Source organism: Planococcus citri, chromosome 3 (genome assembly GCF_950023065.1).
Source record: "Planococcus citri chromosome 3, ihPlaCitr1.1, whole genome shotgun sequence".
NCBI classification, from domain to species: Eukaryota; Metazoa; Arthropoda; class Insecta; order Hemiptera; family Pseudococcidae; genus Planococcus; species Planococcus citri.
This window is the reverse complement of record NC_088679.1, coordinates 45,607,354-45,627,037: the sequence shown is the minus strand read 5'-3', so window position 1 is coordinate 45,627,037 and position 19,684 is coordinate 45,607,354. Positions and strand designations below refer to the sequence as shown.

The 19,684-nt window shown below is 32.4% G+C and overlaps 1 protein-coding gene across 1 annotated transcript in view; it reads left to right on the top strand.

The window, feature by feature from the left end:
* Positions 1-688: 688 nt before the first annotated feature.
* LOC135840690 (Krueppel-like factor luna) overlaps positions 689-19,684 on the top strand; it is a 202,136-nt gene continuing 183,140 nt past the window's right edge. The window contains exon 1 of the mRNA XM_065357333.1: positions 689-1,366. Coding sequence (XP_065213405.1) covers positions 1,265-1,366 — 102 coding nt within the window. The 5' untranslated portion in view covers positions 689-1,264. The remainder of the gene's footprint in view (positions 1,367-19,684) is intronic.

Below are 19,684 nucleotides of genomic sequence, written 5' to 3'. Positions count from 1 at the left end.
GCTATTATCCAACAAGTGAATGGTTTTTTCATTCTAAAATATACGAAGGGATTAATTTCATATCATACATCGACGTATAAAAACGAATTTAATCTCGCGCTTTTCAACGATATAGGCTTTACAAAGGCATAATAAAGAATTGGCTTAGTCCTGGTCGACTATGCACAGCCTATGTGTACTGTAATCGAGAAACTGAGGAAAAAAATGTATTTTTTCACATTACGTAGATAGGTACTCGCCGAACGATTATTATAAGCGCCTGTATGAGAAAAAAATGACGATGAAAAATAAAAATTAAAAAAAAAACGAACAAAACCAAACTGAAAAAAAAAGGTCTCCGGCGAAATTATTCATTATTCGTATAGGCAGGTCTGTCTCTGTAGGCAGCAGGTTAGGTGCTAGTAGGTAGGTAGTTGTTGGTACCTGTATGTGTGTGTTTTTGCAGCATATAGTAAACTGGATATTGGTAGAATGCGAACTATAGTACGAGTACGAGTATGTAATGTATAATATGTATACGCACGCACGCTATAATATTCGGTTATTAGCGCACATATGTAAATCGATGTAGGCGTCTATGAAAAATGGTTATCGTATTCATTCGGCGGCGCGGATGCGGAACGTCTGTAGAGTGGCGCTCTCTCGTCGTGTCGACATTACTAAACGAAATGAGCAAGCGTGGCCAGCGGAGGATGTGAGTCTACGTTCGACTTGAACCTGACACCACTCGCTACAGTATCAGCTCTAGTCATAGATGGTGGTAATGTGTTGACGGGTAGAAATTGTTTTCATTTTAGTTTATTTTTTTTCGTTTTTACATGCCTTATTTATTATCAGCTTCGACAGCGGCTAAAATCGCGTCAATATCAACGTGTTCGCAAGGCGAGAATTCGGCCAAATTCGCGATTCTCCATTTCGCGCGCGTTTTTTGCCCGTATAGTTTTTGGTAAAATTTTCAAACGTGTTCGGCCGCAGCTCGCCGAAATTACAAATCCTATCGGTGTCCGGCACACAGCGGATCTTTTGACCACAATTAAGATGGTTTGGTTGTAATACAACTGGTTAATTTACATGTTACGTGTTCGTATCGTGAGGTGGTGTTGTTGATAGTGTATTACGCGGGTTTTTCGTATCATTGGTTCCGTTTATTAGTTTAAATTAATTTTTATTGTTTTTTTTTTGTTCGTTGAGCTTGGTTTTTATTTTCCTTTCTTGTTTTTCGGTTTAATTTTTCGTACAATTCATCTGTTTTTGCACCTTCAACATGGATATACTACCGAGTGGAAATATTTTTCTCGAGTTACAGGATATCCACGACACCGGCTATTTCTCAGCACAGTCTTCTCTGGAGGATCATTGGCAACAGGTCTGTAACATATCAAGTCTTAAACTCAAATTTACTACTCCCCGGTATCATTTACCTATTCGTACATATAATATGCTACATCACCATATGACCGGTGCAGAGATGCAAGGTGCACGTTTTTCCATATACTCGAATCGGAGTCTCTATTCATTTCTGATGACTAAGCACGTTTTCCTCTTACACACAAATTCACCTAGTCAGCTCTTCGGTGCTTGTATAGTTCTGTTGAACTGTACTAGTGTACATATTGTATACTATGCTTATGTTATATGTAGTTGTAGGTAAATGCGTCGTCGATGAATTATGAATGAATGTCGAACCGAAGAGTGTGGTTTCATTGCACGTGCAGACACCGTGCCGTGTCAAGACGTGCCCGGTGCAAGCGAACGTGTGTTTTTGGCCAAGTCTCCTTGCACGATGTTTTATTATTTTTTTGCAACTTGTGTATGGTTTGACATGAACACACCGATAAGCTTATAAGTACCTAGGTGTATGTTCCTTTGGTGAAAATAAGAAATAGTGTATGTGTAATCGTAAAATTACCACCGTGATAAGTTCAACCTCATCGTGACGCTCCTCTTTACCTCTCACCGTTCTTACCAGCATTGGTCACATATCAATGTATTTAACAGTATTGATTTCTCGTTAATTCGCTTCTATTCTCACGCTAGCTATCTGGTTTTCATTTTCATTTGTTGTATTCGTTTTTTTCCCTCTCTTTCCTTAATCTGGCGTTATTCATCTCGACATTATTGGAATATAAACGATTTGCATCATATTTCATAGAATTTAATATTCAGATTACCAGTTACGATGATTTCGCTATGTTGTCATTCCACTAATACGAGTCTTCTTTTTTTTTCACATTACATGTGCTAAAAATTATACGAGTGGGTTTTTTGTGTGTGTTATTATTCAGATCGAGAAATTCAACCTTTTAGTGCTATAGAGAAATTTGACTTATGAAATTTGAAAATTTTCACCAAGTTTTGTAAATATCATGCGAATGTAAGTCGAAATTGCGTTTTTCAAGTGAAGAGTAAGATTTCATGTAAAAGAAATTTCCATGCCAAATTTACGTCTTGTGATTGTGAATTTTCTGTATCTGCAATTTACAGAAAAATGTGCATCTGTATTATTTCTTCATTAAGGGAAAATTAATTGATACTAAATTTCTCATTTGAAAAATTCATTTCATAATTTTCTTGTAACGGCTGCCCAATGTGTCAAGAATCAATCAAAATTTACTATTCGGAAAAAAATGGGAGAAAAATGAAAAAAATCTGCAAGAAAATAATATTTTATATCTATCATTTATGAAAATTTTTGAAAAATGACCATGTTAAGATGAAAGAACATGTGAAAATCTGTTTTACTCTTCATATTCTGAACGTTGCCTGCAAGCAACAGATGAAAAATTATCATCCTCCCTTGATTTTCATTTTTTTTTACCCAGAAATTTATGAGAAATTCTGAGCATGAATTTGATGTAACTGTCTAAAGCAAACATTACTGACATATTCGTATTGATGAATGCCAGGGCTAAACCTTTTTACTGACAGTAACCAAACATAGCTAATTGAACCACATTTGATAACTACCCATCTTTCCCTTTAATGAAATATTTGTTAATTTTTAAAAATTTGTACATAAAAGGCTCCAAATTTTGAAAGGCAATTTTTTGCACAAATCAGCTCATATGGGAACTCATTTGTACAGGTGTACAAAGGACCTTGAGAAAGCTCCCTTCCCCATAATCATTAGATTATAAAAAATTACCCTCGGATCTGGCCCATGGTGGTGCTAATCAATTATAGATATCCTACGCACACCCTTAGACCAAAATTTGTGGTACTGAAGTTCATATGGTTATGGTAGGGAAATATAGTCATTTTTCTAAGCTAAAACGATCATTATTTTACTAAACAGCATTAACCTGTAGGATAAAAAATTTAAAAATACGACAAAAAAATCGAAAAATTAATTTTATAAACCGAATGATGAGGGAAAACGGCGGGTTTTTGAGGCCATCTTTCGATCTATCCAAGTGTCATTCCTGTCGAAGATTTCGAAGTAGGGGGGTTCTCTGGTCAAATGATAAATGTATGTATGTATGTATGTATGTATGTTCATACCTACCTATAAATTACTTATTCAATTTTTTTTACATATCATGATTAAATTTTCTTACATTTTGCGTACATTGTAAAAAAAAAAAAAATAAGCATTCAAATATCTCTAAATCGAAGGTAAAATACTTCTCAATATGTTTTGCGTTATTTCATCAATGAAATTGAAAAAAACCATCGAAAATTATCACATAACATACATTCGAATCATCGTCTATCAGTTTTTCAGTTATGACTTCACTGTCCGCCAGACTCATCAGCTTATCAATTCATTCATCGCTGCTATCATTAAACGTAAACTGTACCTCTCTTATTATGGGGTCTGCAGTTGCTCATTCAAAACGAGTATGGAAATTTTTGGAGGTTATTTTGTGTCTGAGGAAGATAATACAACCTGTGTGTAATTTGTATTATTGTGATACATACGTATTCCAGTTATTGTCTTCATTTCCGGCTGGAATACAAGTTGTTTCATCGTATAAAACTTAATCCTATTAAATGTTTGGCGAGCTTGAGAGTTGAGAAAATGAGGTTTGAATTGTACTAGGTACGTAAGTAAAATTTATGAATTTTGAATTCTTTTAGGTAGGTAAACTAAAACATTACTTCGCCCTCTTCTAGACCTCTATCTATTTTTACGAGTGGAGGAGTGGAGGACATTTGTTTTGCATGTAACCTGTTGATGTAAAATAGGTTTAAGATCCAGGATTTTATTGAAATTTTTTACTCTCGTAATTAATATGCTTTATGTATAATTTTTTTGTAGAATGAATATCGTGATCATTACTAAAAAAGCATTGTCAAATATTTTTCTAATAATTGAACATTTGCGGAAGTAGGTACATATTATAGTACATATAATAATGTTTTCAATAAAAATCATGTTTTGGTGAACAAATAAGTACGAGAGTATTCGTTAAAAATACACAACTTGTCCTCATTTTGCTAACAAAACAACAACAAACTATAGGTAATCAACCAAAAGCAAAGCTTCAAAAAAAGAACAAAACGTATTCCAAATTGTGCTTATGTCTGCATTAACCCATCATTATTATTTTTTCAGACGTACCTCTACCTAGGTACCTATTCAAATTGCATATTGATCCTTGAGTTCTATTCAGCCAGAGGAAATATCACGTGCAGTTTCGTGTATGATTATTGATCATTTCGGTTTTATTTTTATTATTTCACTTTGAAATTTGTGTTTCGATTATCTGTGAAATATGTCCTTGTTTTGCCATTGAATGATAGACTGCATATTATCTGCAAACCAAATGTGACAAATAATCGCGTGACGAATTTATACATAAGATAAGGAAGAAACTCATCTTGGTTATCTTGTTTACGTAAGTACTCGTGATACATATTATTTTACGAAGAAAGTGTTAAAATAAGGCGATCGTAAAAGTCCTCCTAAACAGAAAACAGAAGTACAAAAATGGTTGGAAATTTTGAAACATCGAGTATATCTTAAATTTTTAGCTTAATAAGAAGATTTATATTGGTAATGACTTACCGACGCGACGCTATACATGTACCTAGTACATCGTTAGGCAGACTTGAAATTATCCTACTTATGTTGCTAATACTTTAAGCCAAAAAATATAAGGGGGAGGGGGAGGGTGAGAGGAGAGCGTAAAAAAATTGGAGAGACGTGGCATGCTTCGGTATTGCTGCTAGCACATGAGACATGATGATGACACGTGGTGTTATTGAATGTAGATACTTGTATCATTCATCCTTGAAAAATTGATGTGTTGAGTTGATTGACAATCTTATACTGCACAAGACTCATGTGTAGATGGTGATAATTGACATGCGTGAGAGAAAAGAAAAAATATGGAATCTTTGGAGTTGGACTTGACATGTTCTCGAGAGCATTTATTTAATTACGGTACATGGTCAATGTTATGACTATGAGTGCCCTGTTTTATACTGCAAAGGTGGTAGCTGAAAAGGTATCTTTGTTCTTTACCTGGTCGAATGATTTGGTGATTAGGAAAGGAGCCCCTCGTGTCTTTTTTCAAAGATACTCGTCGTTAAGTTTCAAAAATAATGTCGGAGTAATTCCAGGAGTTCTCGGTTCAAATATCTCTACTGTTTTCAGTTTTTTGTTAAAATATTTACATGAAATGAAAGCTGCGAGAGAGAATCTAGTTTTTGAAATAATCAGAGATCGAGAGCGTGCTCCAAAGCCTCCGAGTCAGACCAAAATTTCAACTGTCCAAAATTACTCAAAAATCATGAATAATTCTTCTAAAGAAAATTTTTTCCATCAGAATTTATAATATTTTTGAATATCCTACTCCTAATTTGAATAAATTTTCAACAAAATTGATGAAAATAAGATTCCGATGTAACATCGAACAAAGTTTATCTGGGTTTTGTCCAGTGAGAGGGTTCTATCATTTCTATCAAGAAAATCAATTCGTCATTGCCTTTTTAAAAATTTTTTTAGCAACGAAAAAATTCATTACAGCTGCTGGGAATTTAGAGTGTAATTAGCTTCAATTAATATTTTTCCAGGTTCTTCAGTTTAAATTTTCATTTTAATAATTTTTTATATGTAGGTCTAGGTACATATAACTTTTTGTTATAATCTGAAAGTATGAAAGTTTTCATAAAAATTCAAAAAAAAGGTTCTCAGCCAAACAAAAACTATCATTTTTTATTCTTTGGATTCCAGTCGCAATCCGTACTCATGTGGTCATTTAATTTGGAAAAGTTCAAATTCCAAAAATTGAAAATACATTTCATTTCTGTATTTTCAAAATTTTCCTAATTTAATTTTTTTTAGGTCGATATTAGATCAGTAGTAAATTATTTTCAATTTTTCTAGAAAGGTAGATTTTGCTCCAAAAACAACTCTATTTCTAATAAAGAAGTTGCGGTGCCATTGAAAGTTAATTTTTGACAGAAGATCTTTTCAAACGTATCTAGATCTATATTATTTTATTGAAATTGGAGCTACTTAGATACTTCAAGGTATATGTATGTAGTTCCCTTGTAATAAGCTGCAAGTACGATGGAAAAAATTGTAAACCGACGAGAGTTCAATTTTTCTTTTACATTTTTTTTTTTTTTTAGAAGTTTTGTTTGTTGCAGTTGTTCTTCTCACTACCTAGTCAATTGTTAATAATACGAGCAATTGCCTAAAAAATTACACTATTAGTTTCTGCATCTTTGAAGTAAAACATTTGAATGAAGTGATTCTATTTTCTTCCAACGAACCATATGTGAAATGAATAATAATGGAAAACGTGTTTCACGTAGTGGTAATACAAATACCCAAATACCAACTTGAAAATCGTATGTTAAATTAGATAATTAGGTACCTTAGGAACTTTTCTACAAATTTGATAAAAACAGTGTATTGCGATAACCTTATCTGAGTGTCGAAGGTTTACTGATATTTTATCAGAAAAAAACCAATTTTTAAAAACTCCAACAATCAAATCATGATTGTAGGATATTTTGGCATAACGTAAAAACATTTGTGGCGATAATAAATACTCGTACGTACACAGTTACACACTCGTACATATATTGTTTCGGAAATGATATCGTATTCTTTGTCCATTCCATTATATACGTAGTCGTACAGTCTAAAATGTTATTTTTTCAACTTATTTGTTATAGAATGAATGTTGTACATATTACTTTTGCCTTTTGTACTATTAGCTGGAGCTTCCTTTTTTTCAGTTATTTTCAGATTTGGATGATTGCTATGTAGTTCTAGATTGTAGATTTTTGTTGGAATATAAAAAAAATTCTGCAAAATACATATTACCTACTCATGGTTTTATCAATTCTTTTACGATTTTGTTGTATAAAATTGTAAATTACCTTACTCGAATTTTTCGGCAGTTTTGCAAAATTGATTCAGATAGGTATCCTTTAAACTTATCTACATTTTTTGTGTTAAATGTCACACATTAAAATCTAGTGAAAAAGTTATCTACAGAACTTGAAAAAATATTTCAATAACAAAAAACTGGTCCTAAATTATCACAAAGTAACCCTCGATCAGAGGAAAAAAATATTCCGTTCGTTTTACTATGTACATATTTAACTTTTGCTAGATAAAACTGAAAAACTGTAAAAATCGAAGTCTCCGTTCTTATTACTTCAGACATTTTCTGATTCGCACAAAATAAACAAAATTGCTCAAAATTTACTATGTACTTGATACTGAAAATTGGTTTTCCTGATGGTATTCTATGAGAATATAATGACGGGCATTCCGTTGAATTGCTTGCTTTGAAGCAATTTTTGAAAAACATCAAAAAAGTGTCTGAAATTAGGAGAGTTGACATTAGAAAAATGTTTTTTTATTCTTTAAAACTTGAAATGATATTTTCTTCTATTTTACCTAAATTTCCTAGGAATTCATTAGGGAGGACATTAAAAAAAAAATTACCCCTCTCCACCTTTTCCCAAAAATAGGTACATCCACGTTTAAATAATTTTTTTCAACCAATTTTTTTATATCCAATTCTGCTCCTTCTACTTAATTTGGATTAGGTATAGTAACAAAAGTGCCTACACATTTTTTCATAATGTTTTCAAATTACTTAGTCTTTTCAAGCTAAATTGAAAAAACACGTACACAAATTTTATAAAATACCATAATTCTTTTCGAAACTTGAATTTATTTGTACGCTTGAATTTTTTGCCGTTTTTCCAAAGCAAATGGAATTTTCCTAGACAGAAAATTTGATATAATCTTTGCTTCAACTCATCTCCTAAATTCTCGTTTCGTCTCGTTTTTGAAAAATTATTTCATTATAACAATTTTAAACATTACTGCTGTCTGCTTTGAGAGAAATTTCTAATTTTCTTCTACCGAAAAAATGTACTTTGGTTGGAAAATTTTTCTCTCAAATTCCAGCCATCTTTTTCGGACGTAATAGAAACACCTAGATGTACATTCTCATTTTATTTATCAAGGTAAAGCCTGCGAAAGCTGGAGAATTTTTTTACGTTTTATGTACTAGAAAGTAGGTGCGTAAAATTTCTGATGGGTTCTGTTTTTCGCGCTCTTTTAATTTTTTTTTCCGTTATTAAAGGTAATGTGAGAATTTATTTGCCCTTTTTTACCATACTAGACAATATATTCAACCTGTTAGCGGTAAAAGCCTCGCGAATATAACAACTAAAGCAGAAAAACGTAATTTACTTTGGTTGCCTTGTGCGTAAAATATTGCCACATTTTTTTTGCTCTGTTTTCGTTTCATATAATGTGTACATATACCTATGCCTACGAAAATTTGATGTAAATTCTTAAAAATTATGTTTTATATTTTTGGTATGTGTACTAGCATATTATGCTTTTTTTATTCGTGCGAAATGCTTTTAAAAAATATCTGTGATTTTGCATGTATTGTATACTTACTTACTACTTAGCTGAAGACTTTTAAACAAATTTAAATGTATAAAATGTTGCAGTAAAGTATACTTCGACATAAAATAAAGAAAAAGGAGATGATCCAAATTTTGTGTTGCTAAGAATTTTTCAAATTATTATGTTTCTACAGACTCGTATAAATCAAAATTTTCGCTGTTGTGGTTTCGAAAACTCCGACGATGAAGGGGGAAACGTATAAATAATAATAAAAATAACAAAAATCGATGACTTCCTCTGCAATGGGTCTTAATCGTGTAAGAATTTACAGGTATTTGGGGAAGAATAACGTGTTTCGCGAATAAATCATGTTACCTATTTGAAATATTTTGAACTATCATAAGTGTTGGTTGTATGGGGTAAGGTATGTGGTACAGGGGGGTCTATCTTTATCGTACTGTAAGCGTTAATATAAGAGAGACAACAATAATATGAAACAATGGAGAGTATTTTAATAAAGTGGCGCACCTGTAGAGTTGTTTTAATAATAAATGATAGTAAAAGTTGGCTAACTTTTTTCCTCACTCCAACTAGTTGGCGTGAACGCGTTATTAATAATAAAATATTATACATTACGTTAACGATAAAAGTCGACGAGACTTGCGAGCAACAGGTTGTCGTACGTACTCATTTAAGTACATATTAATTTATTACATTTAGAAAGGCTCCAAAAATATTTGACGTCTCGTTGCATGGTACGAGTAACTCGAGTCTTGTTTGTATCAGCCAATTCTCAATAGTGGCCAGCTGGCTACCTTTATTTTATCCTAGCAATTATTTTGCATATTGGTTTATCCTCGTTTTGTGTTTCTAATAAAAATTTCTATACAAATTTGCGAAATATTCTTCATCTTATTTCTAATTTAATTACCTAATTGTCTGGTTAACATTTTGTATAAAAAAAGATTAACAAATAGAATCAAAAACATAAATAGGTGTATAGCCTAGGTTTTTCGTCGAATATTAATACCCTAAATCATAATCATTCAGTCTAGCTGTCTGGCAGTACCTACCTAAGTATATTATTTTTTCTTGTAATAATCTAAAATGCATAATTATGTAGGTATTCATATAGGTAGTACCATACGTAACATTATTTTTTTTATCATATCATTTATTATCTTATTATAAAAATTCTACTTAGTATTCTATCTTTGCTGATAGGTTTGTTTTAAAATAATATTTTCAGGTTCATTTGTGCGTACTTTAATGGAAACGTGATAAAAAAAAAGTTTCATTTGTTGCAAAATTACGAAAAGTCATGCACATACGATATTATGCGCATGTATTTTTTACCTTTTATTGGCATATTAACCTAGCGACAGAAAAAAAAGTAATTGATCGATTCCTATCAAACAGGTCATAATTTTATGCAATAACTCGAAGCTATAAATTACAGCTCAAGCGCATTACCATAAGTTGATTGAAATGAAAAGGAAATAAGAACGAATAAATCATTTCAGAAAATACTGTTGACTGAGTCTCCAGTTTACAATGTAGAAAAAAATCATATTTATTGAATTTTTAATATCAAGTAGGGAAAAGAATGGAAAATGGTATTTTTTCGCGTGATTGTGATGAAAATGATGTATTGAAAAGTTATTCAATTCTTTTTGACTGACTCAAGCCTTTTAAATAACGCTTACAAAGGGTAAGTAGGTATTTTAGAAGTCTCTAAATTGATTTTTACTTTTTTTGTCGTATTCGTATCTTTCATGGTATATCTGCAGATTATAATCTTGGGATAGCGTGAATTTTTGTCTAGTTGTGTATCATTCTAATACCTTCTTCAGAACTACAAAATATGTACATACGTACATACCCATCTACTCGAAGATTACATTAATGATTACATTTTTAAGATGATTGCCAAGTCTGTATGGATGCAAAAGGATAGAAGTAGGTACCTAATAATGCTTGAGATTTTTCTATCAATGTTGGTATTTTTGAAATGCTATTTGTATTTTAAATTTTGGAACACTATCCTTTATAGTGAAAGATCTTCTCATATTAAAATACCTATGTATACCTATTCCCCGTTAAAATTACATTGAATGACCCAGACTGGTGCATATTTTTAAAACAAAACTTCACTATTAAGGATGCCTTAAAGGCACTTCGCAGTAGTGTTCAATTTTTACGGAAAACACGAATTGTTATCTTAACGTAATACTACCTCAAGTAAAGGTTTATTTTAAAGCACCAGCCTCAAACAATAATAAAACAAATTGTGATTTTTTGGGGTTGTGTAAAAATTTTGCCAATTCGAATTTAAACCATGGAATATCGGCGAAAAAATCCTGTGATTTTCATGCGGTGCACCAGAATTAATTCAGTTTTATTTACCTAATCTATTGCTGAGTATTTTTGTGCATCCTGAAATAATTAATCATTTTGATGCATATCTGCTTACGCATCATAGAAATAGTTCAGAGATTTTTTGTTATCCATTAGAATTCAGAACAATTAATTAATGTCGTATAAAATCGAGTTTTGTTTTGTGTAGTTAAAAAAATGACTAGTTTGGCACGTTTACATTGCAAAAAAAATTGTGCTCCTTCTTCGTATTCTGTTTGAACTAATTCAGTTCTATGAATTATTATTTATTTTATAAAATAAGTCCTTCAAATATCAGCTGAGTAGTCTGGCACGTTTACATTACCAAAAAAAAAAGTTTTTGCATTTTTTGAGCTCGATTGACAGAAAGTTACCTAGTCGTATAAAATCAGATTTTGTTCAATATTCGATTTGAAAAGGTCAACCCATTGGCACATATTTAATTTAATCGCATGAAATTGAATTTTGTTGAGTAAGCTAGTCCTGAAAAATTGTCCGGTTCTGTACATTTACATTACAAAAAATAGAAGATTTTGCTATCCATTCCAACAAATCTAACCACCTAAAATCGACTTTTGGTGAATACATCTGAGGAGATCGAGCACATTAACACTTTTACATTGCAAAACAATTAATCTAGTCATGTCTAGAAATGGATCGATTTGGCACATTAACGTTATAAAAAAACATTTCTGCGAGTTTTTCCTTGCTAAAAAAAATCGACCTTTTGATACATTTACTTTACCTATACGTTGAAAAAAAATGTGTTTTTTTACTCCACCAAGATTATAGCCCAATGATGTAGGTACTAGGTAGGTATGTGGCTTGAATTCACGTTTTGTTAAATAGATCCTTGAAAAATGAACTAGATTGACTCATGTACGTTACAAAAAAAAAGTTTTGCATTTTTTATACTTCGCCAAAGTAAATTTGGTGACTTGGATAAAGTATTGCTAAATTTACTCTTGTGAGCGAATATTAATAAATTTTTTCCAAATTTGGAAAAAATGCACTGGTTTGGCACATTTACATTATTAAAAAACGTTTGCAATTTATTTAATTATAGTCCACGAAAATAATTTGTTAACCATATGAAATCGAATTTTGAAACTGTTCGACCATTTTGGGGATGTAATTTCGGTTTAATTTGATTTTTCTTCAAAATTATGTTTGAATTGTGGTTTTTTAAAATTTTATTTTGATTCTAGTGTGTACATAAAGCTGAGGCATTTTGTACTGTAAAAATACCTATTAAAATGTAGAACTTTAAGAAAAAAAATTGGTCTGTTTTTTTCTATGGTCTCTTAAACGTATTTTGCAGTGAATTTAGGAAATTATTCCACAGAACTTGTATGCACTTTGAGCAATGAAATTCTCATGCTACTTATTAAGCGTTAATATACAGGCTTTCGTGCTTCGAAAATTACTTTTGTAGACCACTTGAAAATTATTTTAGTGATTGAGAATTTACGTGATATGATATCGAAGTATTGATGATGCTTACCTACCTAGATAGTATTTTTCTCATGTTGCAATCCAAATAATGACCCAAATTGTTATAAGTACATATGTATTTACAATAATCCAACGATTCGTTTTACATTCGTTTCAATAAATCTAACCTCTTGAATTAACATAAGCTCATTACGTAAAGATAAAATAGCTATGCAAAATACGATTAAAATCACAAAAATAGTTGGATTTGTCATTAATAAAATAGGGTTTGGTCCGAGTACTAATTCGATAGATATTTTCCTTCTTTGAGCAATTGCATATTTATCTTTGTGTAGGTAGGTATTTAAGTACATATATGTAGTATAAATCTGCTTTTAAATAGTGAAGAAGTTGACTTTTTCGTTAACCTGATTTTAATTACGCAATGATGGAGTACATTTTTTCCTCGTCGTCATGTTATTATTATTATTATTATTATTGTTGTTGTTTTTAATGACACAAATTCGACGAATTTCTGTTATTTCGTGGCACACACAATAGGTATTTGTTTTGAAATTCAAACAATGGTCATACAGTAAAACATGCTAAACACTCGAGAATCTCATTGCTCTGAATGTTGCGTTAATTATCAAAAAGTCGACGCGTTTATGGTGTAGGTATCGTATATAATTCCTGTGCCTATTTCTATATACCTACTATTCGTTTTACATAAATGAAAATATTGTTTGTGTTGTAGAAATTTTGTAAAACTACACCACTGTGGCCTGGCTCGCCGAAGAATTTATTTAACGAACGAATTTGTATGCAGTTTCCTTTATGGGCTCGTAACAGAATGCTAATTCGTAAAGAAAACAAAAATACGTTTAATGAATTTTCAATGTTACAAAATGAGTAAATGAAAAATGCAATACACGCACACGTTTTTGAAAGATGACTTTTGTCCGCTTGATCAGGCTAGTGAACCAGGCTCGTATTCAAAACTTATAAGAAATGGATATATTAGGTCGGCAAGGTGGAATTTTCGTAATTTTTACAATTACCATGTATCGTAGGTAGTGTAGTAAGAGCGTACCTAGTATTTTGTATTCAGCTCAGGTAAAATGAGATGGTTAGTTGTGCTGCGTGTTATATACGCCACCTACCTATATGACTGGGTAGTGAATATTGTCTCGTATACGAGTATGGGTAGGTAAAAGTGTCGCTAGTTGCATTTAGCATGTGTGATGTGTGCTATGTATTTTGTGTAATTGGAGTGTGAATTAACTAGCTGCTCAATAGAGAAGGTTTTTTCCGACCAAAAGGTGTGAAAAAAACGAAGAAGAGAATTTAATTTTGTTAAAACTAACCACACGAAAGCTAGGCGGCTCTCGCAGCGTGGAAAAAACTCTGATTAATGGTGAAAATTCACGGATTATATTTCGGTAATTTTTTTTTTCCTCTATCGTATTATGTAATTTATATAAAGTGTACACATTTCTGTGAAAAAAAATTACAATTTAATTAATTTTCTGGCTGTGCGATGATACAAATCACCGGGTCTCGAGTAGCATGTCGAGCGTTGATAGAACACGCGTTAAGCCGTTCAACGTCTACGTAATTACCCCGGTTGTACGTCACTTATACGTACCTTACCTTACCCATAAGCACAACAGTTGTGTTGTGCAGCCTTTCCTTAAGTGAAGTATCGATGTATCCATCGTCGTAGTAGAAAATTATAAACAACGCCATCGTGATTGTTTGGGGTAATATAATTTGTTAGCATAGGCGAAGGAGGGGAAAAAAAGGTCGTATACTTATTTTCTTGTTTGGGAAATTTAATTTTGTAAAATAAGTAGTCCTCTCGATGTAGTATAAGGTATAGAAAAATTCAAGTAGTGTTTTACGTTTTCCTATCGAGTTTTATTTTATTGTATTGGCGTTGCTGGAGTGTCGGAGTCGGATGCGAATCTCAAGAGAATGGTCGCTATCCCGGGCTCGTCGGCGAATAGGCCGAATATTTCGTAGAAAAAGCGAATTATTTCCAAAGAATCTCGTGAAATTGATTTTCGCGTGAAAGCTTCGATGAAAAGTTGGTGTAAATTTTGTTCTTCGTGCTGCAAAATTCATTCACAATTCTACAGCCGCATCCCACCATTACCACGTGGATATCACCGATCGATTCGGGCTCATTTTTTTTTTACACCAGATATTTATGTTAATTTCTCAAATTCTTTGGTCGAATTAATGTAGACGTTTTGAATATTTTATTTGTGGGTTGAAAAAAAGAAATAAAGGTGTAGCTAAGCAAGTTGTTGCCTAAGTGCCGAATTTTTTATTTAGATGAGTTCGATATTACCGCATTTTTGTAGGTGTGTGATCTTCGTGGAACATGGTGAAAAATTAATGTTCAACTTCAAACATACACAAAAAGTAGCTAGGTACCATTGACATAATATACGAGTTGCAGCGGATTTTTTTCATAGGAGTTGAACTCTTATTATTATCTGTTTAACACGATGCCTTGTACTAAACCATCTCTCAAAAATGTTTTGGGTTATGGACTATAGTAGTAAGAAATTGAATGAAAAATTCTATGTGAATTTTCATGCCATTACAAGAATATTCTTTCAATTTAGAGCATATTACCACATACCTATACCACTTGACTTTTTAATTATTATGAAAAGTTCGTTGTTTTGATGGAGCTTTCCTCCAATTTTGGGTTCATGTACTACAGGATTTGAATTTTCTGTACTTGAAATTCTTCAATTTCAAAAAAATGAGTCCTGGAAGATAATTCATACAGTATTATGAGAGAGAGCATATTTTTTTACAGCTCATGTTTACTTTCCCTTTCACATTCGTGTCATTTCAAGTTATTCATAGATTAGGTTGAAATTGTGCCGAAATTTTTTTTTTTTCATTTTCCGCCGGTTTTTTAATTACTTATACTTTTTTTATTTTATTTTTTCGATTGTGTCATTTCAAGCATGTTAGATGGGGAGAAGGGAAACGCTCCGTTTTTCAAAATTAAGCTGCTGTATTAGCCTGAGTTGGGTTCGATTAGGTTAAGTGAGGTTTAAGATCAACTTTATCATTTCTCAATTTTTTTGTTTTTAAAGTTTTTTTCTACCTATTCGTTTTTCAAAATCTTACTAAGCTAGGTCAGATTTATGCGTTTTTTGATTTCTTTTGTCAATTTTGATTTTAAAGAATTCAAAGCAGTGTTGGTGAAGTTTTTATGTTGAAATTTTATTTTCATTTTTTTAAAGTAATTTATTTTTCATTTCATTTGCCTAGTTAGGAAACTTTGAAATTTCGCCAAAGGTAGGTATACGAAAAAAAATTCAAATTGAGCATTTCGGAATACAAATTTTCTGCAAACACCATTTCTGTAATACATTTTAAATGTAAGGGAAAAGAGGAGGATTGGTATCCATTTCCATTACGTTGTTTCATCCTGAGTTTGACTTTTACTGTTTCATTCTACAGACTGGTAACATGATTACCTGCCTAAATATATGAAGTGATTGGTCATTTCCAGCGCCAGATTTCCAAGTCTTGCAATCTATGGCGTAAGTCTACGAAACCAGTTTTATAAAGGTGGTTGCTTTTGATGTAAAATCCCATGCTGAATCAACGAGCCTATAAAATGAGCCATGAGCCATGGTTCAAATTCAAATCTTTAAATTGTTACGTTAAATATTAATATAGGTAGCCCACATGTTAGTTGATTTCTCAGGAATCTACTGCTTAGAATCCTTGTAGGTATAAAGAAATTATGCCTGTCGAGATTTTTGCCAATAGCTTAAATTCTATTCTATAAAAAATCCATCTAAAAATATAGTTGTTTCCCGCCAAATGATAATTTTACTCCAGTACCTACGGTAAAGTGTGTGATGTTGATATGCCCTTAGAACTGAACTTCTTCCGTTACGAGCGGTAAAACGAGTTGAAAAAAAAAACACCGTGCGGACAAAAACCAGAGTATTAATCAGCTAATTACGTAGGTTATGGTTCGTTACCCGAATAAACAGATCGCTAATTCGTTCAATTACGTAATTAAGACCAGGGTGAATATCGTTTTTTGAAAAGATGCGATCGTGCTAACATGTTACTTACATGTATTAAATCGATTGATAAATCGAAACGACCTTGAACATGATTTTATTTTTTGAACGGATGAATACTTAGGTGACAAAAATAAATAAAAATGGAGATGGGAGAATCTTACGGTTTGAAATTCGAATATAGTAGTTGGACTGGTTTATTTGGGTAATTTTTCTCGCACTTGGGTGTAAATACAGGCATTTATATACGTTTATATGCCACCGCGAGGAATTTTTTATCGGTGATGTCATCGTAAAATATTCGTCAAGTGGCGTCGTCGACATTAATTGAACGGTTTGGTAAAAATGGAAGCGGTATAAAGCTTTTCGTAAATGATTTCGGCGTCTAAATTGATCTGAATTGTGAGCTTTATTCTTCATATAAATGAATTACGGCTCTGGCCAACGTCGTTCGTACAATTGAAATCTCATTACGAATTTCTGTCGTGCAATATTTTTTCATTTAGTTTGATCGAAGCGAGAAAATTCGCTCCAGACCGTGTTTTTCTTCGAAAATATTCGACTTCGAATGCGTATATGCATAAAATGTTGTAAGAAATACGTGCCGAAGCGCGTAGTTTCAAATATCTAGCGAAATTTCAATGTTTTGTTCATGTGCACCGGGTTAGCTTAGCACGGTCGATATTTGAAGCTGAAAAATATACAATGAATAAGCGCCTTCTTTTTCCATCCGTGCACATATGTATCTACTATAGAGTGTTTTTTCAGTCTTTATCGGTATTGTATTGTAAAATATGCCCATTTCGATATTGGTATATAGATTTGACCGGCCGTTTGAATGATTCATGTTCTACATTTACCTACCTATACGTATATAGGATATGCCCATGCCATTTGTACGTGCGATATTCAGCTTCAGAGCTTCAGCTCGTTGGCATTTTGGAATATAAGCGTAATTTTACTATAGTGTTTTTTGAGTGCTAATGTGAAATGGTAATGGCTTATCGCAAAACCTTGGAATTTTCCTGATGTAATGCTCGAAAAAAGACATATCTGTATGGGTTTAAATTTGATTCTACGTAAGACTTATCTGCAGTTATCTCATAAATTTGAAGGTATATTAAGTGTAGAGATTAGTGCGATACGTTACGTACAAGTACACAATTTGTTTGAGACTTGGTTTAGTCGATATAATCCATATCAGATTATTTGGTAAGAATGAGGTAGGATAAGCTAAGTACATGTGTTACTTTATATTATTCAGGGCCGGATTTAACATTAGGCCGCCCTAGGCAGAACAAAATTTGCCGCCCCTCCCTCCACCCAATTTTTTTGGTTTGTGTGAAAATTTATGTCCACCCATAATGCAATTTTTAATCAACATATATAAAACGTAACTGATGTATACAATATCAATCAGTACCGGTGCCAGGATTTTTCCTTGGAGAGGGATAATTGGATCAGAACCAAACAATTTTGCCGTCTCATTTTTTTGGGGGAGGGGGGGGGGGTAAAATTAAGCTTCTTTGAGAGCAGAAATCAAATAAATACAGTGGAATAGTCAGAATTTCCTCAAGGAGGAGGCAAAACCAGATTTTTATGCATGAAAAATTGAAATTAGGAGTCAGTTTCTGGAAACCTATCGTGATGTGTGGTGATTATATTATGAAAATGAAGGTAAAATTACTGCTCGAGCGAAGCGAGAGCGAAAATTTTTAGAAAAAATGGGTCCAAACAACAAAAAAAAAAAAGTTCACTTTTTCAAGTTTTATTTCAAATTTTCGTTCGCAAGGGAGAACAATGGCCCCTTCACTCCCTGGCCACACCACTGAATAAATATGTCATTTATTTATTTAATTTTTAAAAAGGGGAGACCTCAATGACTTAAATTTGCCTGCAAAGTATTATTAAAGTAAATTGTGTACGAATATACCTATGATGTGGGCTTGAGAAGAAAACAAAAGGCTTCGTCTTCTCAAAAAAGATGAAAAAAAATGTACATCAGTTTGTAATCGGCATCCATCTCAGTGAAACAAGAGCGCAAAAATTCTTAGAAAATTCCCACTTTATAGTATCAAAATTTTTTCCAAAAAAATTGGCCTCTGGGGGGGGATTATCACCCAAATCCCCCCCTTAAAACCGGCACTGATATCAATATCTACGTAATTAAATATCAGAAACCTTGCATTTGTTTATTATTTTTTATGAAGTGCTGGCAGCCAAAAAGTCTATTTTAAATCCGTATTTTTTATGAAAAATGAAATCCGCACGTTTCCGTACGCTAAAAAAACCTTTAAAAACACATGTTTCTTGACTTTGACCGCGTGAAAAACCAAATTTTTAAGCATGAAAACTCCAAATTAGAGGTAATTATCTGGGAACCTTTCGAGGTGTGAGATAATTGTAAAAGAAGAAAGATAGAATTACTGCTCGAGCGAAGCGAGAGCGAAAATTTTTTTGAAAAAATGGGTTCAAGAAACGAAAAAACGTCTATTTTTGCATGTTTTATAAAGTAAAAATTGAGAAATCTGTACATTTTCGTTGGTACTTTTTGCCAAATTCATACGATTTATTTTTTTTTCAAAAGTAAAAATCTGCCGCCCCCTAAAATTTGCCGCCCTAGGCAGCTGCCTATACTGCCTATACGTAAATACGGCCCTGATATTATTGATACACTTACCCAGTGGTACGTATTCATTTTATGAAACGCGATCATATATTCAAGTTCAAGATAATCTAGTTGTTTCATTTGATATATTATGTGTTCAAAATTACATATTTTATTTTCACCAAAAGTGCATTCTAAGCCAAAGTCGCGGTTCAGGGGAAGAGTTATTGTATGTATATTTATTGTTCTTCCTTTGAGATTGAGAATACTGATTGGACCTACTTAAGTTGATAAATTAACATTGAATTTTGAAAGCTGATGGTGTTTCTGCGTAAT